We start from the raw sequence: 27,794 nt of genomic DNA, 5'->3' as shown, positions 1-27,794 counted from the left end.
ATGTCAAGAGGAGCCCTTTGGCGGGAAAGCTGCTGTCACATCAGTTGACGTCATTGTCCCTGGGACTTCTTTATGATAGCACCACATAATGCACTTAATAAAAACCAGAGTGTTAGGGCATCTTTTAGCCAAAAGCCACAAGGCATTTAATGGATGTCCCTTGGCAGCAAGGTGATGACTATTCTGCCCATTCTACAGTTGAGAAAACTGAGGCCTAATAAGCTGAGGTAGTTTGCTAGAAATCAAGAACTCATCTTAGATGTTACCCAGACACTGTAGCAGAGTAGTCTTTAATCTTCTAGAGCCAAGGCACTGTCTGAGCAATTCTAGTAATGTCAAAGTTCAGGCGATATGGTTGTGTAACTCAGAGAGTCTGCTGAAGGAGTCCCCTTTTTGTCTTTGGATAGATTTTGGTGATGGCTGGCTTGCTGTGAATTTAGTTCCACTCTGAGAGATTATTCCATTGGATAACTTATATTTTCAAGGATAAGTCTGGCATCAAATCATCAGGAGGGGTATGTGTGGTAGCTTTGCAAAGAATATGCGGAGTGCAGGCCAGACTGCTACTGTAATACTTTATCTTTGCTTGGAAAACGCCCAAGAAATGTTTCCCCATCCAGGCAGCTCTGTTTTCTGCAGTCCTAGGTGTCTCAGCCCCTTCACTTAATTTTCCATGAAGACAGTGACAGAACAGATACAGAAATTTAGAGCCACAGTGCACCTCCCAGCTCCTCCAACGATGGTGACAGTAATAATGAGGATGGTGGTAGCTAACATTTATTTTGCCTTTGACAAATGCCAGGTACTATTCTCAGTGCTCACATGCATTTTCTTTAGTCCTCGTTCTGATGCCATGAAGTGGTACTGTTAATATTTTCACTTGACAGAGGCAGTAACAAGGCTGGGACGTGGGCTTTGAGATGTTAAGCAATTTCCCAGAGGCCATGGGAATAATGAATGACAGAGCAGGACCAGAATTTAGGTCTCCCAACTCCAAGTTTAATGTTCCTTCCAGGTTTCTCAAGCTGAAGTCTGTGAACATGTTCTTCATGGCCCACATGTTCTGTGAGAATGTTTCATTTGTGTCCTTGTTTTTATAGTTATGTAAATACAAAAATCTTTGTTGTGAAGAATTCGCAATTAGAAGGCATTTTCATATAAGTTTGGGTTGCTCAGACTGATGTTTGAGGGTCCATGAAGATGGTCTTCAGAGTCATGACATTTTTCTTTTAAAAAAGTTTGTTTGTCTTATTGGTTTGAGATACCCCTTTCAGTACCATGCCCCCTGCAATCACATGCTTAAAGAGTGGAGAGTAGCTGTACTGGCAATGAGTAGACCTTCCCTTTCTCTCTAAAAGTTTGCAATTGCCACCTCTGTCCCTCCCATGGAAAGCACTACCACTCATCTGAAGCATGATCAAGTTTGTGATAAACAAGTTAGAGGGAAAGAACACAATCTTTGGAGTGAAAGAGAAAAAAGTGGGGTACACTGCCCACTCCCCATTTTCTGAATGCACTCTGCCCCTTGATCCCTCCTACTTTTTTAGGACCCACAAAAATTCTACCCACCCTTCGAAACTTAGTTCAAATGCCACTTCCATGAAGCTTTTTCTTATTCTAGTTGGATATGGTCTCTCCTTGATCCTATACAACTTGCACTCTGTTCCCTGGTGGTTCCACTCTGCCTTTTATTGTGGTTTTGTGTACATGCATATTTCTCTCATAGATGCCAAGTTCTTTCACAGCAGGGATCATCTTTGCAATCCCTATAGTGCCGAGCTCATATGTTATACATGGCAGGCATTTCATACACGTCTGTTACAAGTGTAAGAAATGAGTAAAAGGAATGACAGAGTAGAGCCAGAATCCTCTCCCATCTCTCCTGGAATGATGGAAGCTCGCATACATGTACAGAACTTGTCTCAGTCTGAAGCCAGTCCCTGGGAGGGCTCCACTCTGTGTGGTTATTCAGAGACACAGGTTCCTTCCATCTAGCAGCTTCCCATCCCCTAGGACAGGGCTTCACAAACTGTAATGTGCTTACAGATCTCCTAGCATTGCTATTAAAATGAAGGCTCTGATCTGGTAGGTCCAGGGGCATCTGTATTTCTGGCAAGCTCCCAGGTGGATCACACTTGGAAAAAGGAGGCCCTTGGGTTTTATCATCCTTCCTTGGATAGCTACAATCAGCTAGAAAGAGAGACAGTGCACAAAGGACTGTGCGGGTTTTTAGGGCCAGGACATCACTGTAAGTGAGGTATCTACTTTTCATTATCCAGAACTCAGTCACATGACCTCACATAACTGCAACAAAGGCTGGGGAATGTATCCTCTTGTGTGCCCAGGATGAAAAGGAAAACAGAACCTGGTGACTCACTCAGCAGTAACTGCCACAACAAGCCACACATCCCAGAGATCGCTGAGATATTATTTCTTCATCAGAAAGTACAGATGACCTATAGGCACAGTGACTGTGTGTCCCCCATCCTGTTCAAGAGAACCCATTTAAACTTTTCTGGAAAAGGAAGTGTTTCCCCACTGCCCATTATATCCAAAGATACACCTGCTGAAACAGCCTGTGTGGTGTCACACTTCTTTATGGCACTGCTATTTGTGGATGAGATACTGTTAGGCTGTGTGCATTTCACACAGCCCTTTTTCTCTTTGCTGGTCTGTTGTACCAGATTAAGCTCTGCTTTCCCTAGGCTGTGAGAGGCAAAACAGATGAAAATGTGTGATAGGCCAGATGATAAGTATTTAATTTCATGGCCATCTGTGGCTCTCAGAATGAGAAGTTACCCTCTGGAACCCTGGATGGAGCTCTGGGTTTCCACTGAGCATACGTTTCATGGAGTGGTGATTGGGAAAGTCCACAAAACCACCTTTGGGGTCCTTTCTGCTTGTCCCATAAATGTGCTTTGTGTTTATCTGGAACAAAGTTGACATTTGAGGAATCACATAGAAAATTGGTTTGTGAGAATTATGGATACAAATGCCACCAGCAATCTGAAGCCATCCAACCCCTTGAAGCATTGAGTCTTCAGTGGCCGCTTTGAAAGACTGAAATGCGGCCACTCGTCTCCCCTTCAGTACAGCTGCCACACTCCTGGCTGTTCCTCATCACTGGCTGTAGGAGAGAGGAAGGAACAGTGCCTGGCCCAGCACAGTGTGCTCTGCCAGGGCAGGAACACAGAGTCTGGAATGAAAGAGGATGATGAAAAAGGAGTCAGGGTGGGCATGAGCAGCACATGGTGGAGGAGGCCAGGGGCTGTGCCCACTTCCAGGGCAGCCAGCAAACAAAAGGAACAGAAGTTGGTGGCTGGTCTCATAGATGCCAGGGCCACCTGTGCTCTTGCAAGTTTGGCATCACTCTAGAGGGGAGAAGGAGAGCAGGGGAAATGTTTTTGAATATGGATTTCTAGGAATATAGGGCATCTTAATGAGATTTAATATCACAGTGAGACCCGAGAACCAGAACCTGCCCTATTACCACCCCCACCTGAGCCACCTGAGTTCCCAAGCCTGCTCTGTGTGAGGGACCTTAGCAAATGGGAATCTGAGTGCCTACTGACCGTGGTGCAGAGGGGAGCATGGGCTTCTCTCTGTGGCCAATGAAGGGCTTTCCAGCCCATGCCCCTACTCATATCCAGCGAGTGGTGCCTGGATTTTGTGCCCTGGACGCCTCACCTCACCCTAGTCCTGGCCCTGGCTGGGATATAAGCTAGGCAGTCTGCCTTCAGAGCCCAGACTCTTACCCACATTAACAGAACAGTAGCTGAAAATGTGTGCCTTGGAGGAAAGTGCACAAGACCAGGGCAGAGGCTGGAAGGAAGCCCGGCCTCATTTCCCAAGAGGCAGAAGGCTCTGGGGCATTACTCACTTATGCCTGGTGGTAGGGGTCAGGCTTTCTTGACTCTGAACAGGTCATTGTCCCACCTATCACCCAGCCCCCACCCCGCAGCAAGCCTGCTTCCTTCCTGTGTCCAGGCTGTCAGGTCCTAAGGCCTGGCGGTGTGTCCCACTGCAGGTTCTGGATGTGCTGTGCTCCCTCTGTCTCTGCAATGGGGTCGCAGTGAGAACCAACCAGAACCTCATCTGCGACAACCTGCTGCCCCGGAGAAACCTGCTGCTGCAGACGCGGCTGATTAACGACGTGACGAGGTAAGGCCACCATCATGACTCCAAAAGGGGCATCTGGTCTCCAGACAGGGAAGGAAGGGGGCTGATCTGAACTCCAAAGCCACCCACCCATTATTTCTGTGATGATTCTGGTGCATAAGATGAGAGCAGGCAAATGTGTACCTTTTCATGGCCTGGTTCAGGGCCTAGTACCACATCCACTTTTGGCACTTGTTCAGGTGAAAACCTGAAGAGCCCAGGGCCAGTGTATATATACCACCCAAAGCCTGAAGAGTTCAGCCAGAAGTGGTCTGTCATGTTTTACTTAAAACATCAGTACACATCTATCTTATGCCTTCTTCATGGCTTTATTTTTAGTTTGATACACCAACTTTTTTTCTAAAAATCTCTTATAGATTAGATGTCCCGTGTTGATACCATGATTTACTGTATGCTCTGGCTCATGGTCATTTCCCCAGGAGTATCTGTGAAGGTCAGGGTGGAAAGTACAGGCCCAGGCAGAACCTAGGTGGCTGGTCCATACGTGTGGCCACATGATAGTCATGTGAACTCACTGGGCCTGGACTAGGCAGGCCTAAGGTTCTTCAGTAACTTTCCACCAAGGCCCGCTTTCTAATCTATATACCATGGTGAGAGGAGACCCTCCCCTCTGAAGCATGGAGCAGCCAGCAGACCTGAGCCATCCACACAAACGTTTCTTCTTGGTACCAGGCTGGTTTCCCCTCCCACACAAAATGGAACATGACCCCACCCAGATCAGCGGACACCTCAGAAAAACTCCAGGGGTTTTGTCACAAGCTCTTAGCCATTTTGCTGGATACATTAAAACCTCCGGCCCTTAAGAATGTTGCCTAAGAATGATTTCTTCCTCCAATTCTTTCCTGTCATCTAGGCTGAATTTTTTTCAGATTTATTGAAGTATAATTGACCACAATATGGTAAGATGTTTAAAGCATACAAAGTGATGATTCGACATATATACAATATACGTACACATTGTGAAAGGCTTCTCCCCAAAGTGTTAGCACATCTATTACCTTTTTTTTTTCTTTTTTGGTGAGAACATTTAAGTTCTACTCTCTTAGCAAATTTCAATTACGCAATACAATGTCATCAGCTATAGTCACCATGTTAATACATTAGATCTTCAGACCTTAGTCATAACTAAAAGTTTGTCTCCTTTTACCCCCTCTTCCTAGTCTCCCTGCTCCTCACTTCCCACAGCCCAGCCCCCTGGCAACCACTTTTCTACTCTCCGTCTCTTTGAGTTCAACTTGTTTTTAGTCCCCACGTAACTGATACTATGCAGTATTTGTCTTCTCTGCCCGGATCTTTTCTAATGTGACCTCTTAATGCTTTCAAAAGGCCATTGTTATTAATAATGCTTGGGTGACAACGCTGCTGTTATGAAAATAGGGATGATTAAACCAATTTACCGGAAGATGGAACAAGTCATTTCCTTCACTTACAGTAAGATACAAGGGTTTGTAACTGTGCAGCTCTACATGACATCTTCGGCATCTTTACCCATAGCTGACCCTCAGTAAACGTTGGTTACCTTGAATGGAACATTTAAAGGGAGTGAGGTGCTCTGTATTTTGTAATGGAATTAATGTCATCCTGACACCTTCCTAAGAACTTGATCAAGTGTTGGAGGCTCCAAGCTTTTTGTGCTTTAGAACAACATGAAAACCACAGAACTGCTCTTGCCCTTGGTTTACTTGGGCCAGTGCCTCCTCTGGTCTGGTTTGGTTTGCTCTCCTCAGTTTTTAAGTCAGTAAATGCCCCCTGTCCCATGTTTAATTTCAGTATTCGACCAAACATCTTCCTGGGAGTCGCTGAGGGCTCAGCACAGTACAAAAAGTGGTACTTCGAGCTCATTATCGACCAGGTGGACCCCTTCCTAACAGCAGAGCCCACACACCTGCGGGTGGGCTGGGCCTCTTCCTCAGGCTATGCTCCATACCCTGGAGGCGGAGAAGGATGGGGAGGCAACGGTGTTGGGGATGACCTGTATTCCTATGGCTTTGATGGACTTCACCTTTGGTCAGGTGAGTACCTTGCCAAAGATTTGGCCCCTTATCTCTTACTGGGAGTGATTCAGGCTTGAATCGTTCGAGCTGAAACAGTCACTTCCTGTATAAATGGTATAGACTTAAGTATAAACTAATTAGAAGATTAGGTGGGAAGAGCATCAGATTTTAAATGAGACTATCCTGCTTTTAAACCATGACTCTGGAGCTTCCAGCTGCATATCTACACAGATTGCTTCATTTTTCCCAAGTCAGTGTCTGTATCTATATGGTCCTACTCACAGATGATCTCATGGTTGTATGGGCAAACAGAAAAGGAGAAAGAGACTCATTGAGCTGCATACCTTTTGTACATTTTTTCTCTCACTTTATCCTTATAATGACACCTTCAGGAAGTTAATATTGACCCCATGCTAGAGATGTGGGAACTGAGGCAGCGAACTATTTAAGTAATTTATTCACAGTCACATGGGGAAGGACCTAAACCTGACTGTAAGCCCATCATCTCATCAGTGCAGTGTGTTGCTTCATGATGCACTTTATAAAATGGCTGGCTCTATACCTGACACATAGTAGATGCTGATATGTTAAAAAGAATCCAAAGCTTCCTTTTTTATTTATTGATTTTTTTCTAGAGGTGGGGGGAAGGAGGAAGATAGAGAGAGAGAAAAGGAAAGAGATCGATTTGTTCCTCCACTTACTTATGCATTCATCGGTTGATTCCTGTATGTGCCCTAGCCGGAGATCAAACCCACAACTGCAGTGTAATAGGACAACATTCCAACCAACTGAGCTCGCTGGCCAGGACCAAAGCTTCCTTTTTTAAAGATGAACTTCGTTTTCCCCAAGCATGTCCACAGCCTGTGCCTGTGCAGGAATGGGTCAGCTTCTGCTGGGATGAAATGCAAGAATGCTCATGCCTTCATCCCAGAATAAGAGTTCCACCTCTGCTGTCTGTTGTCTACAGTGTGTCCTATCTGCATCTTTTGCAAAACTGCAGTCACATCCCTCATAGAAACCCCTTACATAAGCACTGTGCTACGTGCCTCTTACATAAGGAACCATGACACACATTCTACCCTAAATCCAGTAGGAGGGAAAAGTTTGTCTCTAAACGCAAACCCACCTATTTTCTTTCATACCTGGGAACCCATCACACTTCCTTCTTCCCTTGGCTATCCGGCTGGAACCATTAGCTCAGGTCCTGATGAAATGCTTCTTGTCATTGGTCTTTATTTTCAGTTAGCCTTTATGGTTTATGCCTGTGTGTGCTGTTTTAAATTCATTTTAAACATTTTTAAACTTTTAGGAAGGGTGTAAACTTATGTATATATGTATTTGTCTTGGGTTATTTGTGGAAAGAAAGAAGAAGCCTTTACTTTGTCCATGTTTTATGTGTCTGAGGGACAGTGTGGTACAAACAAAAGTGGATGCAAAATAGCAGGATGATGAGTTAGAGTGAGTGAAAGTCTCGTCTTAGCCTCCCAACTTAACCTTCCCTAGTTCCATCTTCACGAGGGTCAGGGTGGAACATCCCTTCTTGGTTCTCCAAGCCCCTGCATGGAGCCACCAAGTGGCTATACAGTAGTAGCATTTAGCTGAAGTTATCATCAGAGGTCATAAGGTACTCAGAGAGTTGTCTCTGGGGAAGCTATTTGAGAAGAGTCACTGTGCTCATGCACATCCACAGCTCCTGAGTTTGGTAGAATTGAATCTGTAAAGGACTGAACAGGATGGACTTGAGAAAATTATTATCCCACTACTTGTGGGTGGCTGCTCATCTGCCGCCATCTCATGACCACAGTTCAAGGGTATTTCCTGGATCCCAGTCTACACCTGAAGGGACCTCTGCATGGGGATCGGTTAAAGAAACAGGAAATTCACTTACACCCTTGGATGAAGAAAACTGGATCCTCATTTCAGAGGGAAAATAACCATTCTCAAAGAGAAAAATTGTTTGGACTTTTCTAGACTTTGCAGCCCTGCATGGGACACTAGTATATCCCTTTGTAAAGTTGGCAGAATGAGTGTATCAGTCAGTTAGGAGGCAGAGAACCCATGCCCTGTGTGTCCAGAGAGGGCTGCTGGCTGTGCATTGAGGACCCAAACATCTGCCTACATGTGTGTCATTCCAGGAGTGAACAGTGCCCCCCATCCCTCTTGTCCTGCTTCCTCTGAAGACCAGGAAGGCGAATGTGCCTACCCGGTTATCACTAGCAGTGCCTCTTATGACTGGAGATGGGGAGGAGGTTTGGGACTCCACTTTTCAGAAGGCAACCATGGCTGTCTGATCACTACCCACACCGAGTAACAGAGGTACATTTAGGGGACTTCACCCCTTAGTCTCCAGCACCTGAGGAGAAGTGGGAAAACCAGTGCCCATAAGCTTTATAATTGTCATGCTCACCGAAATACAAAGCTCCCTTGGGCCTGGGCATTACTCTGAATTCTCCAATCAGCACAAGGAACATGTATCTCACAGAATGCACTGTGGGTAAATACGTTGGCATGTGCACCCCCCAACAAAGTAAGATTTCTGTTAATGACTCCCACAAGGACAGCATTGAGTTTCAGACTGTCAGATGAAAGGATAATTGTCTAATGAAAAAACAAAATGGAAATGACACTCCAACTTGTCTGCTATAAGAAGGAATGGAGGGTGGCTAGGGAGAAATATTGGAAACCGGTTGTGACAATTTTTCTCCTTTTCCTTGAGATACAAATGCCCAGGTTCATTAACTTTAAACTCATATGTATGCATAAATTAAGCCACGGCCTTGGACTGGTCTTCAATGCATTTATTAATGCACAGTAGAGGTGCTGCAGTAGGAAAGAAGTGCAGTGCCTCCAATGCTTTGTCATTGGAAAGAGTCCAGAAGAAATGGCATGGCTTTGGACTTACGCCTGGTTTGAATCCCAGCACCTCCAATGACCAGGTGCTTTTTTTTTTTTTTTTTGACATTGGGCAAATTACTTAACCTCTCAGAGACTCATTCCCTCAGATAAAATGAAGATGTGCTATATGGCTCTTATAGAATTTAAATGTGATAAAAGACATGAAGTTCTTGACACACACTCGATATGCAATAAATAGGATTTTTCCCTTCCCTCATTGTCTATCAAGTTCACTTTACTCATAAAGACCAAGTCCAGAGTTCTGGATACTTTACTGGAGACCATAAGAATAGCCCTATCCTAAGTGGGTAAAGAACCCAAGTCCCCTGCTGAATGGAAAATGAAGTTTCAAAGTGACATCCTGGGAGTGTATCAGTGAGCTTTTTCTCTCTGTAGTGGGAGGGCAGCTTTAATGGGTCTATTTCACCCCAGAGGCCTGTGAATTCACTTTCAAGCATGTGCTGCACAAATATCTGTCTTCTCAACCCTGCCCAGCCCTCTCTATGGCATGCTGAGTCAGCTCAGCCACTGTGGTTTTCCTTTGGAAGGAATGGCTTTTCTCCGGTCATGGCATCGCTCTCCGTCTCCTGACATGGCCTTCATGCAGCCTTTCCAATCTGCGTTTGGAGGTGAATTGGGCTCAGAGCAGCCCAGAGTATGCTACTGGCTAGGGAGCAGTTTCACAGGAGGAAACGACACCTTCCCTTTCCTTTTAACAACTTTTTCCTTTGCAAAATTGGAAGACACTGTGGAATTTACCTTCCTAAGAGATAAGTGATAACAGAAAGTGCATGAGTGGAGTAAACTTGTGCCTCCTGATTTAGTGTGATTTCTGAGTCATCAAGATAATTTGTCTCTACAGCCAAATTCATATAAGAGGGTCTTCACCTATCTCCCAATAGAGATGAATCCCAGAGTACTTGTGTATCAGAACACATCCCCCTGTGACTCAGACATTTCCAACCCCCCTACTCTGTGGACAGGATCCCAGGTCTGTAGAACACCAGCACTTTTGCATATTTGGATACTCTCTCTTTCCAAATGCCTGTGTATTTGTGTTTATGTTAGAATGCCAAGCTCTGCGGTGCCTGGGGCAATAGAAATGCTGAGCATCGGTGTTTCCAGCTGCCTACATTACTCATCAGAATAGACTAAGTCCCACAGTAATATATCCTCAGGTTAACTTGAAGATGTGCAGCTGATGGTAGAGTGGATTTTTCTCTTAAAATCCTAGGTTAGGAATGGCCTTTCCGACCTTCCTGGGACTTTTAGGTGGGCCTAAGCCAAGCAGTCAGGGGTTTCTTCAGACCAGCAGAGGCCAGGGGACCTCCTGACCTGTCTCAGTGGGTGCTCTCTAGTGTTACTCAGAGTTCCTAGTATCTGGAAAAGCAGTTGAGGCAACTTAGAAACACTGTCTGCAACAACCTTGTTTTTTCTGGCTACAGCGTTTTCTGTCTGTATTCTACAAGGGGTTAAGTACATTAAACATATTTGAAAGTGAGTGTTTTTGAGCCTTTTTATTCAGTAAAGAGACTTAATGATTGCAGCAACTCAATGCAGTCATTTCTCAAATCACTTTCCACACTCGTCCCTCAGTGCTACTCTTGTCCGTATTGTTATTTCTTCCTAGTGTTACAACCAACATAATATTCCTACAATGTTCTGGCAAGCTTATCCACTGTTAGTCTAGTAATTAAAGTTTTGGGAGTAATAAACACAATAATAATACTTTTTCTTGCAGGTTACCACATGTCAGGCACTCTTCTAATCACTCTACAGCAAGTAATTTATTCAGAACTCACAGCCACCTCATGACATTACTACTTTCATTTGACAGATGAGGGAAATTGAGTCCACAAAGGTAAGTGGCTTGCTCAGTGTCACACAGTAAGTGACAGAACCAACACTCCTCCAGCCCAGGGAGTCTGGTTGTAGACACGCCCCTTACCTGCTGCACACTACTGCCTCTTGAGTGGCCTAGAGCACATCAGCTAGGCATTTCATCAAAGGCACAGGACTGAGAATGGTACCTGGCAAACAGTTCTTGACAGCAGCATGTGGGCATTGCTGCACCCAGTTTACAGATGTAGAAGCTGAGCCTCAAGTAAAACCACAGGTTCAGGTTCATGTAGCAGTTAAAGGCTGGAGATTTGAATTCAGACTCAGCCCTCTGTGTCTCTAAGACCACTCCCCACCCCCACCCCATGCCACCTCATTACAGAGCAGTTGGAAGGATAAATGCCTTGTTTAAGTGTGGGGTGCAGGACCCTTCCGAATCATCTGGAGCCCTGAAAGACCTCACAGGGGTAGCAGTTGCTTCCTCTAGATGAGAACAGATTTATGAAACAGAGTGTGCAAAAGCAATCTCATAATTCCATCATTTTCTAGTTTCATAATCTCCACACTACTCACATTTTAAAACTAGGTATGCTTTACCAGATGACTTTTTGTAATATGAATATTGTATGAAGTGGGCATTTTCTTTAAGCAGACTTCCCGTTACATTACTCTAAGTACTTGCTAAGTACTTGCTTCCTATCCAGTGATTAGCAACAGTAACTCTTTAGTTTCTACATAATATTGGTCCCAACTCTGTATTCTCTATTGTATATGCTTTAAAAACAGGCTTAGACTGTGATTTCAATTTGCCTGTAGGTGATGTTAGCATGTGTTCCTACAGCAACTTCTCCTTGGCACCCAGTGTCTTAGAATAAAGGAGGTGAAAGACAATGTCATTTCCACAAGGACATAATCGCTCATCCAGGTGGTTGTTTTCGACTGAGAAAATAAGCCAGGCAGGGGAGCAGCTCCCCGCCATTGTTCCTCAAAAAGGCACTGGCAACTGTGGTGCACTGAAGGCTAAATAAAGCTCAGAACTCGGCCTCCAGTGGCATCAAAGCGCAGCTTAGATGAAGAGCATCCCCTGTGAAAGCTGCTCTTGATCTTCACTTACTGAGGCTCAGGGGCACAGGAAGCTGACAGTGCACTCTGAGAGGGTGGAGGAGGGGACCCTGGAGTCACAGTTCGACACAGTTTTGTCCTAGTTGATATGATCTCAGAAAGGTAATCTTCCTTGTAATTTGTATTTTCAACCAGTATCAATCTGGGTGCTTTTAAAGGTAGCTGTCCAACCTCGTGTTTCAGTTAGTTTTTACTTTTCCCAAATCCACAGAAATCTCTTGGGCTTTGTTTACATGACTGCAGTAATATTTTCCAGAAGCTAAACTGATTGAAAAAGAAACAACTGAAGCAGAAACATTGGTTTTTAATGAGAAAATAAGGAATCTTAAGAATGAAACAATACAACAAGGTTTGCTGAGTTTTTAATATCACAGATTCCTTTTGTGGCAGGCTTGAATACAATAAGGAAGGAAAGATTCTGGGACCTGGGATATCTAACCTCCATAAAAGGCACTAAGAGTACTCATTCTTCTCAAACAGAGACATAGGAAAGGGGCCAAACCTATGTACTCTCCCAGTTGGACTTAGATTTGCTCTGGTTTAAGTGGGGTTGACTCTAGGGCCTACAATGAGGAACTTGCTCCTCATTCTCAGTAAGGAAACAAAGTCTGAGGCCATCCAGGCTCATTTGCCAACATGCACCGAATTTGTTGAGCTGGTACAGAGCAGGGAATCTGGGTTCCAGGTTCTAGTCCAGCTTTATCCCCACCACATTTCCTCATCAGGCCCCCATGTATGAAGTGGGCATTATTGCCCACATCCCAGCCTCACCAGACTTGAGCCACTCTGCCCACACAGCAAGTCCTCCAGTTTTGTTATAATGTTGATGAAGAAAAAAAATGACTCTCAGCCAGGGCCATCTCTGTGTGTGTTTTCTCCATGTATTCCAGTTTCCTTCCAAATCCCAAAGATTGGCATAAAGGAGATGACTTCTGGAGGTGGGGGATATCAAGTTGGCTTGAAGAATAAGAGATTCATTCACTAGATAAATGAGATCAAGTTCATGATAGGCTAGTTGATATAAACAAGAGTTAGGTGTCTATAGCATATTTCTGGTCACAAAAACAGTACCAAATGTCTAAATAAACACTTCTAAAATATTAAACATTGAGGTAAATGTAAGCTATACCCACATATAAGAAAGATTAATAAAAATAAGATCATTATTTTCCAACCTGTTTATTCCAGTTTAGGGTTGCAAGTAGCCAGAGATTAATTATCCTGGCAGCTCCTGACACAGGTGGTGCCCAGCCTGGACAGAACGCCTTTCCATCTGAGGTCACTCATACGCATACTCACTCAGACTGGGGCAGTTTAAACACACATGTTAAGTAAAATCAGTTTCCTTATATATCATTTCACTGAAAGTCTCAGTTTCCAAGAACCTGTCAACCATGTTAAGTGAGGATGTGCTGTATGCTGTATACTCCTGTTATGTAAGCCAATCATTCTGCTTATGTATGAATGCTCTCTTACGGAATTTTGGGGTGCTCTCTTCCTTCTCATTTATCTAGCGAACCTTTCATTCTTCAAGTCAACTCAATGTCCTCTACCTCTGGAATTCATCTCCTTTATTCCAGTACTGACACTGAATTGTAATTCTTCATTTGAATGTTTATTTCCCACTAGAGTATGGGCTACCTAAGGGCAGGTATGGCACCTTCTGTCTGTGGTCCCCAGTCCCAAGCACAATATCTGGCCTCATTCCTGTTTGTGGAAGGTTGGGATATACAATATATGGCTTTGTCAATCACCTAAAATAACCAGAAGGGGGCACCTAATTTTTTTTTATTAATGAGAGTACAGTAGTTTTACTATTTTAAAGTCCACTACTTAGTTTAGAATCTATTACTTGAATAGCAGTAACTACTAATAAACAGTATTCACAATAAAACATTAAATAAAAGTTTAAATATTTCTAAGCTGAGAAGAGAAATATTACACAGCATAGACACATGTATAAAATTTATAAACAACTCACATACACATCATAAGGGGATTTTTAAAAAGTGCCTTTCCATGACATAGTATAAAATCATTAAAACTCAATTTCTAATGACTGTTTTATTATAAATAAAATATAATCTGATAAGTAGCATTAACAAGTTATCAAACCTACAATATCTCAGTTTGGATGAAAAATATATATTTGAAAGAATAGAAGCATTTTTATTACATTTTTTTCCTCGCTTATACTTTTATATCTATATGATGAACATTTATCATGAACTTGTATTACTGCTGTAATCAAAAACAAAATACATTTCATATGTTTTTCTTCCTGAAACTTCATTTTAATACATAACTTCTGGCACTTCATGGCAGTCTTCCCAACAGAACTGTAAACCTATGGGAGATGGCAGAGTGGTTATGATCATTTACTTTTAGAACTTTCAGGATGGGGTGCTGTTACAGAAAAGTGAGAGGTGATTTTCTCACTAGGTTAGGCCAGGAAATGACAAATCATCTTATGAAAAATAAATGCAACAACAGCAAAACAAGTCACCAATATAGGGTATAAGTGACAGTGTTTCTCTGCCTGTCTGAGGTGGTAAAATTCTTTAAAACAAATAAGAAGCCTCTGCTGCACAGTGTAAAGGCTAGATGACCTTGCTGTTCTTGACTTTGACAGCTCCTGCATCCAGTGCTAAAGTGGTCCTGTCTACCTCTGTGAAGGCTTTCAAGGCTCCTAACAATTTGGAAGAGTCCTACGCCCACACTTACGGTGTTTATCCTTCCAGTTACTCTGTAATAAGATAGCCTGGGGGTGAGGGTGGGGAGAGGTCTGGAAGTCACAGAGAGAGGACTTCAAACCCCAAGTCTTTACCTGCTACACGAACCTGAACCTGTGGTTTTACTTGAGGCTCAGCTTCTACATCTGTAAACTGGGTACAGCAATACCCACATGCTGCTGTCAAGAACTGTTTGCCAGGTACCATTCTCAGTCCTGTGCCTTTGATGAAATGCCTGGCTGGCCTGCTCTATGCCACTCAAGAGGGAGCAGTGTGCAGCAAGTAAGGGGCGTGTCTACAACCAGACTCCCTGGGCTGAAGGAGTGTTGGTTCTGTCACTGTGTGACCTTGGGCAAGCCACTTACCTTTGTGGACTTAATTTCCCTCATCTGTCAAATGAAAGTAGTAATGCCATAAGATGGCTGTGAGTTCTGAATAAATTACTCACTGTAGAGTGATTAGAAGAGTGTCTGACATGTGGTAACCCACAACAAATGTTACTGTTACTGGTTTTGGTTTTGCTACTTCAGAAACTTTAGTGACTCGGCTGATCATGGATAAGCTTGCCAGAACATTGTTTAGAAAAAATATCAGGTTGGCCAAAAAGTTCATTCCATTTTTTTCTGTAAAATCAAAGACATATTTTTCATTTTCACCAATGACTACATTGATTTGGATATTTTGAGTGTGTCAGCCCTCTCTCACATAGTATAAATGTTGATTGCTCTCAATGTCTCGATTTGATCACTATCAACTTCAACTGGTCTACCCAACCATGGAACACAAATAATCTACAGCACAAAACTTCACAAACCACTTTGACATGTTTGATCAGTCACAGCATCTTCTCCATACACTGCACAAATCTTCCTTTGCGTTTCAGTTGTGTTTTTACCTTTCTTGAAATAATAAAGCATAATATGTCAAAAATGTTACATATTTTCTTCCATCTTCAGTATCAAAATGGCTGTACAAAAATTCACCAGTTTTGATAATTTTTTAATGCACACTGATATGACAGTTGTCACAATACAGTCTAACAAAATTATTTAGAATGAAGTTAAAGACAGCTAAGCCCTACTAGAGTCATCTTACAGGGGGGAGAAATGAACTTTTTGGCCAACCCAGTAGAAGAGAGCAAGGACACTAAAGAACACACACACACACACACACATCCATCTTGCTCAAAGTCCCACACCCAGCAGAGGCAGTCTGCCCATTGTCTCAGACACGGAATCTGAGCACACATTGGGCAGGTAGAATTTGTGTGTGTTCTCATCTCTGCAGCTTGAGAGTTTCCTCTGAGACTCATGCCGTGTCACACCGCCCACTCACCTGCTTAGGAAATCATTTCTCATTGCTCACCTCATACAGTTTCAGAAAGCAAAGTAGCATGTCAAATGCAATAGCATGCCCAGACCTTTGTGCCCTCATACCGCCCACTGGTGGCCTGTGAGCCTCTCTCCTGGAGTCTCACATGCCTTTTTCCTGTTCTTTGCTCACCAGGTCGCATTCCCAGAGCTGTGGCCTCCATCAACCAGCACCTCCTGAAGTCCGATGACGTGGTGAGCTGTTGCCTAGACCTCGGTGTGCCCAGCATCTCTTTCCGCATCAATGGACAGCCTGTGCAGGGGATGTTTGAGAATTTCAACACAGATGGGCTCTTCTTCCCTGTGGTGAGCTTTTCAGCAGGTGTCAAGTAAGTTATGGCCATGATCTCATGAAGAGTAGCTGTTACCCACCTCCCACCACTCCTATGAGCCAGGGAGCGTAATCTCCTTCAGTGCTTTGGCACCGTAGCCAAACTCCCCTAAGAGGGGAAGGTGATGAAAAGCCACTCACTCCTTATATACTTGTTGAACTCATGCCTCCTGCCAGGGGTTATATAATGTCCTCAGATAAACAGCAAGGTGAATAAGAGGAATCCTGTGTAAAAAAACTACTTTAATAATTATAAAAAGTGTCACATGCTCATTATAAAAAGTAGAAAGATACAGTTATAAATAAGACAATATACTCATGATCCCCTTATTAAACTATCATCTGTATTAATGTTCTGGTGCATTTTCTTCAAGTCTTTTATTCTACAAGTATAAGTATATATTTTTAATTGACATCCCATTAAGTGTGAAGTTTTATGTCCTGATTATTTTTTACTCGGGAATAAGTAATGACTCGGCCCTTTCCCGAGTCATCTCGCGTTCCCCACCCCACCCCCAGATGATTGATAGGGCCATGTAACACCCTTTTATCTGGTTCTCCCATGATGCAGCCATTACTTTGTTGTTAGACTTCACACTGCTCCCATTTTGTTATAAATTATTATGAACATCCTTGAGCATAACGTTGTCTGCATTTCTGTTTGGTTTCTCGTAGAAGTTGGTCAAAAGATATGAACTTTTGGAAATCCGAGTTTATAATAAGGTGGCCAAATAGATTTTTTTAAAAGATTGTTTGAATAGTTCAGAATTCATTATCAATAATTTTGAAATATGAACAGCTCCAAGAAACAAATTTTTTTGTGATTTATTTCACCACAAAACCTGACCTGAACTTACTTTGTGGCAAAACTATCATCAACAGAAATGGGGCTGTTTTCAGTCTTTCATTTATTCTACATATTGTGAATATTTACATGTTTAACTGTAGAAATATTAACATGTATGATTATGGGGTACAGCCCCCCACACCTGGCTGGAGGATCTTTTTAATATGTATTACATGTACCTTCTTTCTTTTATAAATCTGAAGAATTCCCAAGTCTGAAGCACAACTCCAAAAACTTCAGGTGTGGGATTTGGGTCTGTGGTATCATTTAAAGCCATGTATGGGCAGACCCAGCTGATTGACTCCTCGTGAACTTTTCCTGCTGTTGGTTATCTTCATCTTTGCTAATTTGAGAAAATTGTGTCTTAAAGTCTTAATTTTCTATTTGACTATTGATGTGGTTGAACTTTTTCATGCTTAATGTTTTTGTGTATTATTTTAGCCCCATGTCTTTGTTAATTTTGTGTTTTATACCTTTCTGGTATTAATTTTTTGGCAGTTACTTTCCTACATTAAGGCTATTAAACAATCGTCTTATAGTTTCAAATATTTTTCCTAGTTCATGATTTACTTTTGGACACTTAATATTTTTTGGTTCTCCATTTTACAAAAGTAGTATCAGTCAAAGAAAATAGCAAGAACCCATCATCATACCATCCAGAGATAACCATATTACCTTTTTATTTCTACATACCAATAACTTTACATTACACTGGACTTGTGCTGTGCAGGCTGATTTTCTACGCACTGTTGCTAACTACTGTGTCCATTGCTCTGCTCCTCTCTTTGTTTCGTTTGGATGCTGTATTAATTGTCTGTGTCTGACAATACATTTTATCATCTGTGAGGCAAGATCCCATTATCCTACTCTTCTTTCCCAATATTTTCTTAGCCGTCCTTGCTCCCTGCCTGTTAAGGAGATCACAGTGGATCAAGTGGGAACTAGAGTCAGCACAGTTAGGATCACTCTGGTTTTCATGAACACTGTTAGAAAGAGTCCTGGGAGGAGGAGAGCTGTGGAGAGCAGTGCTTAGAGCTGGGGCCACAGCAAAGTACTTCAGAGCTGAGTTCCAAGCACCCAGGCAATGGGATTTCCACAGCGACACCACTGTGATGGCCTCAGCACCTCACGTGGGCTGAGAAACCAAGGCATGTCCACCTATTTTCTAATAGAGGATAAACATTCTGTTCTGTTTCAAGTAAATAAACTATGTAGGAACAAAGAATTACTTTTTGGGAAATGATATTCAGCTTGTAGAACTTGACACAGATACACATGCCTGCATAGTGTGTACAGTGATGTGTGTTTGTAGACACAGCAACACAGCATGCATGCATGTTCCCACAGCCTCACGTGTGCATATTTGTAAGCATGTTCATGAGGGGGGGCATAATGTATTGAAATTAAACATTATCATCATGGTGACTTGTGTAAGAAATGGAGAACCACTCTAGTAAAACTTTATTAGGTTTGTAAACCCACTCATCACAGACTCCAGCCAGAGAATTGTGCGCTAGCCCCAGGGACTATACTCTTAAGAAGTGAAGAGTTCTTTACCTGTGTTTGGCTGTGAGGGTGACATTTCCATGAGAACCCCACGCTGAGTCTCCCTCTGTCAGTGTGGTGTAACCTGTCATTCCTCATTGGCATCCACTGGAAGCCTGCAGACAACCAGGAACACTACGGACAGGTCCAGGCACTATGAGCACGAAAGCAACTGGCTGGACACAGACCCCCTGGCAGATGGGGGGAAACCAGAGCAAGCCCCATTGCATATCTTCCCCATTCCCCAAGAGTACAGAGAATGAATAGAAATCTAAAACAACGTAACAGCATTTGGGTTGCCCACAACTGGCTCGGTGCCCTTTCCTGGAGAAGCTGCTGTTCACGTGGAGCAGTCCACTCCCGGACCGCACTTGCCGGGCAATCAAGGCCTGGGGCAGCCAGTGGCAGCACCCTGACCTTCTGTGTTTGCATCATACCCCACTCACTGGGCTTTACTTTCATCTGAGAGACGTCAAACCTCTCCAGGGGGGTCTCTTCCAGTCTGCTGGCTGATGGACTTTCCTGAGTATTCTGTGTTCAGACAATAATAGTACATCCAGTCTTGCATGTTGCATAATGATTTTCAATCACTAACTCATCCATCTAATCTCCCTCAGAGCTATGAGGTAGGATTTTTAAATGTGTGACTGGAGGAAGGGTGTAGGTAGTAGGGATTTTTTAAAACTCTTTTGGCAAAGCACTGTAGCTAGAAGGTGAAGAAATAGGTGATGGTTAGGTATCCACATGTAGAAGATCTTTCTAGCATCTTGTTTCTCGGTCAGCAGATCATGCCCCTCTCTACTGCTTTAGTTCAGCTGTGCAAAGAGCTACACAGAGAAACCAGGATCTTAATTCCAGTTAAAGTATCTTATTGAAAATAAATGCATTTAATAATAAAATTGGAAATAGATTATTGTTTTTACTCAATATAGTAGAATATTTGCCTGATATATAGTGTCTCTCCCAGCAAGGTGCAAGGTTATGCCCATTGAGAAAGAGTCTTCTCCCATCATAGAAGAATTTAGAAATTTCCTCACTTCACTTCCATGTGATTCTAAATTAGGTTTCTTTTTTACAGCCCCATTGCTGCCTATTTAATGGTCTTTACTGAGGTGGTAGTCTTGTCCCAGTGACCCCGCATTAGTTTATAATTATGAATTAGGTTATTAGTAATACCTGATTAAGGTGTCCCTGCCAGCAGTCATTGAAAAGCAAAAATCTTTTCCAATTAGATTTACCCACCGTGAAGTCAAAGGCAGCATGAGTAATTTCTAACAAAATCCACAAATCAATATGTACTCTCCTAGCTATTATGAATATGCCTCCTAACTTTTCTTCTCAGTGGGATTTATGGCCAGTATGATTAGTGGATCAGGGCTTCTGAGTAACAGCACTATTCATTAGAGGACAGATTTTGGGATGCAGCATATGTACCTTGGAGCCCACCCAAATTGGTTGAGTTACTAAGATGCCAGGAAAATCTTATTAAAAGGTGATCTCACCCTGCAAAATGGCATTGTGGCATGAACCACCCAGAGAGCATTACAGAGAAGCTGAGTGTATAGTGAAATTCAGGTGCTTCATTTTTGTTTTGCAGAAAATTGATGAATTAGTCACCATGGGAGAATATAACTATAGTTAAACTCCCTGTAGATTATTTTATCATCTTATGTAACTCTTTTATCAGTCCTTGCTAATTTATAGAAACAACAATATCCAAAGATGGTTAGTGTTTGCAGTTGCTGTTTGCTTTCCGTTGGTATCCACCAGACTTGGCTAAAATTCAGGTAACCAGCAGCTTAGCTATTTCCAGCTTGCTGTGGTCAATGCTGTGGAAATTATTGCTGAGATAAATATATTTCTGTGAAGAATATGATGAGCACTGGCTGGCTTGCCCCAGGCTTTCATCAAATACTGGCCAGAAAGAAATATGAGTGTGGTAACATACATAACTCATATTGTTCTCCTGTCTGAGTGATATGGACTAAAGATGCAATTATGAGCCATGACTTATGAGTTGAATTCATGTCAGCAAAAGCTTGCTGTTTCTTTCTCTGCTTAACCATGGGCTGTATCCTTTTGTTCTTTGGGACACCATCCCAGCTCTCTGGGAGGGACTCAGCAGCACATAACAGTAATGAAATGTTTAGTAACTAAGACTAAAGTGACTTCACGTGGTTGCTTAAGATGTGGATAAGGAAACTGAGTCCTTTCTGAGCACAGTAAAGCTTTGATTGTTTGCTGCATGTATTTTATATTCGTGGGTCAGTCTTTCAAATCTGGAAAATTGCCAGAGGTATTCTCATCTCTTCTGCAAAATGACAAGCAAAAAAGCATAGATCTCAAAAGATGAAAATGCTACTGAGGATTTTTTCAATACAATTTGCTCTGTTTTCAAAATGAGTCAAGTAAATAGAAAATTCCTCTGTACATCCCGGCACTTCAGTACTCCCAGGTGGCCATTACTGAAGCTATTGCTCATTCTGAGGTGGAGGAATCTAAGGACACAACTGCTCGCTGTGATCACTTTAGGAAGAAAGAAAACCTTCGAGAGCTGATGGAATGTCTGAGTTATAGGAAGGACCCCAGAAGATGATACAGGCGCTCTAGTGGAAGCAATTGAATTGACTAATGAAATTGATTTTTAAAATCCATTAATGTAGAGAAAAATCCAAGGATAAAAAGGAACTAATTTTAATTAAGAAGTCTGTTTTTAAATTATCTTTTTTGAAAAAACTTTGACCTTTTTTGTGATGCTGGGAGGTTCCATGGAACCCAAGGAGCAGAAAAGAATACATACACCTAGAGAAGAGAGACTAACATTCTATTTGGAAATTTTTCATTTATAAATGAGGCAAAGGATTTCAAAGGTAAATATTAAGTGCCTAATAACAGATTTATTGGGAGGTGTAGACCAGGTACATGTAACTTTGTCCTTTCTCCTTCGACCCCTTCAAACCCATAATGTGGAATTCTGGAGTTCTGTAGCCCTGTCACCCTTTTTAAGAACAGGAACAATCTTGTCAGTAATTCAAAAGTCTCATGTGCTTGAACATAAAAACTCCAGATTTCCACCCCATTGTTGTTGTTTGAGCCTGCCCCCACTTGGCTGGCAGTTTGAGAGCAGGCTCCTCCCTCGTTGGCCAGCTCCTGTCTCAGACCCTCCTGCGCTGAGCCCAGGGGCCCGTGACTGGGAAAGGGCTCGTCCTGTGGGATGGATGCAGCTGTCACGTGGCGTCAGACCTCTGTGTGGCAGTTGTGTGATGGCCGCCTCTGTCTCTTGTGGGGCCCTTCTGTAGTTTTCTTGAAGAGCCACGAGCGAGTAGCTTCTGATAGCAGCTTCTTTGGCACAGGCTTCACCCCTTGTGCTGGCTGCTCCCTCTGGCTGACCCCAAACCTCCCCATGCATTTCTGAAGGCCTTCCGGCTCTCCCAGCTCCTGGGTTGCTGATCTCTACTCAGTCATGTACCTTCCTGGAGATGACTGACAGCTGACTCGTCAGTGGATTTTCTATCTGGCCTTCCAGAAGCATAGTCCTTGGCCCCATCCCTCTCCCTCTTTCCCATGAGGGTCTCAATCTCTCTCTCTCTCTCTCTCTCTCTGTCTCTCTGTCTCTCTTTTTCTCTTTCTCTCTCTCTCTCTTTCTCCCTCTCTCTGCCTCTCTCTCTCTCTGCCCATGACCGTGTAAATGTGTCCCTCACTAAACCTCAGGGGTGAATCATGAAGCTTCTGAAGAGTCCTTGAAGCCCTCATCCTTGCACTTCAGATGAGAGAGAACCATCCCCCTGTCTCCGTGATGAGTTCTTTCCTTTCTCATCCCTGTGGAGGTTCACCGTGGGCTATAGCTAATGGAACTGGTTTCACGATATTTTGGAAGTTCCACTGCACTTGATCCTGCCCCTCATTTCAGGGTGTGCAAAAAATTGGCATTCACTGAATTATCTGCCTTTGGGACCTTTGCTAAAACTCTGAGACAGAGGGGAGCCTATTCTAACATCTTCAAATAAAGTGGATTTCAGCTATTTCCTTTCTGTCCTTCGTATTCTGCACACCTATATGCTATCTCTAGTTCTTTCCTTTGACCTGGTCAGTCTGGATCTCCCTGAGAGAGTGAGGAGGGGCACCGCCAAGAGTGGTGGAGGTTTGCTGGAGCCCGTACCATGGTCCCTGGGCAGTTCCTCATGGGCAGCAAAGGCAGGAGCCACAGACGGCGGGTGTGCCCAGCATCTGCTCCTGTCCAGTCTCACCGTCTGGGGTGCAGAGCTCCTGTGTGACAGGACTTTGAAAGCGACCCAGGATGGCTCTCCCACCCACTAAAGTACAGCATAATGGCTGTTCGAAGACTGCTTCCACAGTCGGGGCACACTGACTACTGGCTGGGCTAATTTTCATGTTACAGTTGGTGTGGCCATTGGAGGAGATAAATTTAGCATTTATCTTACTGCTGTCTTTGAATGACTGAACACACAAACAGAAAGCATTGCTCTCTTTAAGTGCTACATGGCACTCCACCTTTCTTGATTTGTTATCTGTCCAGAAGAGGAGAACAGCAGATTTTAAAACGTAAGAGAAATTTTAAAACCAAACAGAACGGGCAAGAGAGCTCATGAATAATTAAGTGCATCTGGAAATCCTCATAGGAGGTCATTACATGAGTGAGGGACAAAGAACACACTTGCTGTATAAGCTCCCAGTTCAGCTTCTTAAAGGAAAGAAATGCAAAAAAAAAAAAAAAAAAAAAAAAATCCCACACTCATTCGTTGCTCAGAAAGCTCCAATTGTAACCCATACTTTCAACATGTCAGTAGCACAATCTGTTAGGTTCCATTTGAATTGGGAAGTTCTCCACAAATGGTTTCAAGGCTTAGTCATTATTTCCTGAAGGCTCACTAAATTAGTAACATTGCAGCCTAATGATTCAATTTTGTTTAATGTCATTGTTCATATTCTTAGTATATGTAGATCATGCCCTATTGCATAACGTTTAATGTAGAAACATTTGCAAGGGATAATTGTGGTTCTGATTCTATATCATTGTTGTTTAGTGCTTTAAAATGGGAAAGTGGGAGGCTTCATATTTCTATAATTAACTTTAAAGCAGCATTTTAAAAAATGCTGTTTGGATAAAGAGTTTGTATTAGAAAAGGAAAAACCCTTAATGTCTCTCACTTAGGGAGATTTCTATTTTCCATTTTCATAATCAGGCTACGTCCACTGTCACGATGACTCCATCACACCGACACTCCTCTCGCAGGGCTGCCCTGCCGGGACACTCCAGTTAGAGGAAGTGCGGTCTAGTGGAGCACATTGCTATGAGAGTGTGGCTAGATCAGAACCCTTCCTCCACATACCTTGCCTCACTACACACACACATGTCCATCCCATCAGCAGTTCCTAACATACCTAATTCTGCCCAAAAAGTGGGATGTGGCTGCTGCTTTCCCTGTTGGCCATCAGCACCTTGGTCCAACCCACCCTTATCTCTCACTGTGACTACAGGGTGTCAGGTGCCTGCAATTGCTTCCTAATTGGTCCCTAGGCCTGTCTGCATAGAGCAACTTGAAAATCTTATATTTCTTGTTAAAATCCTTCAAAAGCTTCCCACCTGAAAGAAAATCCCAAGCCCTCGCCATCGCTTACAGACCCTGCCGCCTCCTGCCTCATCTCCTGCCCCTCAGGCTCTCCATGTTCTCAGCACACTGCCTCCACCCAAAACTGTCTGCCTCAGGGCCTTTGCACACATGCACATGCTGTTTCTCTGCCTGGAATGCTCTCCTCTAGATTTGGAACTCATTGGCTTCTTCTCCTTAATCTTTGAGGTTACTCACATGCTCCTCCTCAGAGAGGCTTTCCTTGACTTCAATCTAGGAGCAATTTTACGTCTCCCTCTGTATTCCCTCACCAGATGTCTTTCAATCAGAAGTTAGGCCTATTTCCCTAGTTGGATGCCTACTATGTGCTTTGTTCAGTGCTGAATCCTTAGTGCACAGAACTGTGCAAGTCATACAGGCTTAGTAAATAGTTGTTAAATGGAGGGAGTGATGTTGTGTGCAGATGTTGCGTGTATGTGTTGGTTTTTCCTGTGTGACATTATTGTCGACCCTGCAGGACTGCATACCTTGCTATGTTTTGATTACTTAAAATTTCAGTCATATTTCCTCATCAATTTAATGCTATGTTACTAGTTACTAACCTGAGAGCGTGTGAGTATCATTTTGTAATAGTTCACTTTCACACTCTCCTCTTTGCATGAGGAGCTTTGGCATCCAACCCTAGCTCTAACCTAACCTGCAGATCTGGGGATGAAATTCAGTCAGAATGCTGAATTAAAATATTGAAAGACTTCAGTGCATTGTAACTAGTGCCTGTCATTCCTGTGAGCCCCCAAGTGTCCCAGTCCCCTTCCTTGGGAGGTTCCTCCAGGCACTGGTGAAGTGAGCAAGGGTATCAGGCTTGGAGGCCAGCAGGGTACTGGTGCCCCTGAGTAAAGCACTGGGACCCTAATAAGCACTTTGTTCCTGGCTGGCCCCTTGTGGGCCCCCCACCCCACCCCGGTGTGGCCCCCTGCTGATACTTCCTCAGAGTCACCCTCATAGGGCTGCTTTGGAGAACTGCAGCCTCTGCCCTGTATCATTTCTATTATCGTTACCAGGCATGTATACCACTTGTGTCTACAACTCAGGTGTTACTAAATTTTTAGCCTGCATCTTAAAATAAGAATTTCCTATTTTTCTCGGATAGTTATACTGTGCTTCTTTTAATTTATGTGTGGCTAATCTCTCTCAGACAAAAAAGACTTTCAAGTTCTCATGTTCTAATTGTAATGTTATTTCTAGAGAATAATATCATCATCATCATCATGTTATTTTTTAATACTCTAGTAATAACATATAGTAATATGTTATACTAGAGTAAGGATGTTTTTTAAAGCTAGCAATATTAACATTCAAATGGACTTTTAAGAACTTCGCTGACTTGGCGAACTGGGGGCCACACCCAGTTGTCCCTCCACTCTTTGTCTCCCTTGTTAGAATGCTTGCTGAGCTAAGTCTGAGTGCAGCCCCTTTCCAACAAAATCATTTGGGGTAGGGGGAACTGATCTTGAATTTTCACCTGTTTGGGCTGGGATATTGTTTTAACCTCTCTCTTCCTGGTCTCTCCAAATGGCACAGAGTACGTTTCCTGATGGGTGGACGTCATGGAGAATTTAAGTTTCTGCCTCCCTCTGGTTATGCCCCTTGCTATGAAGCCTTACTTCCCAAGGAAAAGATGAGATTGGAGCCTGTCAAAGAATATAAGCGTGACACCAAAGGCATCAGAGATCTGCTGGGAACCACCCAGTTCCTCTCCCAAGCCTCCTTCATCCCATGCCCCATAGACACCAGCCAGGTAGGTTCCAGCTGCCAAAGGGAGCCAACCCATGCAGATGAAGTAATGGGGCTACATCCTTTCTCTGTTGTCTTTGAACAATTCTTATCATACTTTCTATAGAATTGTCGTGTAATGTGAACAACTGTCATTCTTCATATGTCCGCCATCTGCATAGATGGAGCTCTATAAGGATTTCTCCACCAATGACCAAGTTAAGCACAAGCTACATATAAACCATTCTACTAGGCTCTATGAAAGCATAGGCAGAAATACTTCAATATTCTCCGGGAATTCACAACCAAGTTGAAGAAGTAAAAAACTAATGTATGAAGTGTAAATATAATAAATGCAAAATAAAGAGTGTACACCAGTAACTGGTAGAGACACCCTTTCAGCTGCGTGGTTCTGTGTAAAGAGGCTAGAATTTCAGTCAGGGGCTTCAACAAGCTTAAATGGGGAGGGATGTGTAGGGGTGAAGTAACAGGGATGGGATAAATAAGGGCCTAGAAGCTAGAACACAAAGTAGGGGCAGGTGGTAATGAACATTCTCATGAGGCTGGACACTTGGAGGAAGACGGGCATGTAGGAGAACAGTTGGAAATAAAACTGAAAGTAATGAGACAGAGAGGAGGGCTTTGAAAGTGACAAATGGACACTTTCCCCCTTCTAGGGCCTGTATTTTGAGAGAGACACATTCACATAGTTATGATAGGGGACATAAATAAATAGCTTTCGGTATTTTCTACATACCAGTGCTACTCAAATCATTATTCTAGATGTTAGAGAAATTAAATGAAAAAGGGGGCTTGTCTACAAGGTGCTTGAGTTAATAATTGGTAGGCATATAGCTTTTTGGAGTGTAGAAGGTCACAAGCAAGTATTTTCCCATAGCATTCGTATGATCCTCTTACATTCAGCCACGTGTGCATGTTCCTGAGTTTTGTTCTTACTTCCTGTAGCTGATGATGGTAAGTCCCATAAGATAGAAACTGCAGCCGTTCTCTGCCTGCTTCACAGTGCCCAGTACAGCACCTGGACAGCAGTTGGAGCTGGGGATGCTGATGGTAAAGTGGAGAGGAGTCTGTGAGCCAGGGTCACCCAGGGACTCCACCACCTGGTTCCTATGTATTCTAGGCAGGGAGCTCTCCCATGGACACAAAGCCACTAGCACCCAGGCGGGGAGAGAACAGGAACAGGAGCATGAGTCCTGCCTCCCTGTGCCGCCCTTCTCACTAAGTTATCATAAAAGGATGTGCTACTCAGAAGAGGCTTATTGGAAGAAATGGGGACTCAGAAAGAGGTCAGAAGAATGAGGGGAAGCTTTGATGAGGGAGGAAAGGGGGGTGACCAAAGAGGCAGAGGAGTTTCTAAATATGCAGAATTGAGCACTTGGAAATCCAAAAGTGGAGATAAACCACAAACCAGAGCAATGGTGCTGTGAGGACCCAAAGCTGAACGTGTATGGACCCTGGATCTAGGAAAGTTTCGCTGGAAAATAAAACAATAGGGAAGTTCTCGTTGGAAAGGCACAATTTATTATCTTGACTGAGATCTTGTAATTTTTTAGAC

General features: G+C 43.2%; 1 protein-coding gene across 1 annotated transcript in view; it reads left to right on the top strand.

The window, feature by feature from the left end:
* RYR3 (ryanodine receptor 3) overlaps nt 1-27,794 on the top strand; it is a 504,534-nt gene that overhangs the window by 277,711 nt on the left and 199,029 nt on the right. The window contains exons 18-21 of the mRNA XM_045822230.1: nt 4,028-4,161; nt 5,950-6,191; nt 16,268-16,460; nt 26,027-26,243. Coding sequence (XP_045678186.1) covers nt 4,028-4,161; nt 5,950-6,191; nt 16,268-16,460; nt 26,027-26,243 — 786 coding nt within the window. The remainder of the gene's footprint in view (nt 1-4,027; nt 4,162-5,949; nt 6,192-16,267; nt 16,461-26,026; nt 26,244-27,794) is intronic.

The sequence above is a fragment of the Phyllostomus hastatus genome, unplaced genomic scaffold (genome assembly GCF_019186645.2).
Source record: "Phyllostomus hastatus isolate PE091 unplaced genomic scaffold, TTU_PhHast_1.1 phas_scaffold_501, whole genome shotgun sequence".
NCBI lineage: Eukaryota > Metazoa > Chordata > Mammalia > Chiroptera > Phyllostomidae > Phyllostomus > Phyllostomus hastatus.
This window is presented reverse-complemented; position numbering and strand designations above follow the sequence as displayed.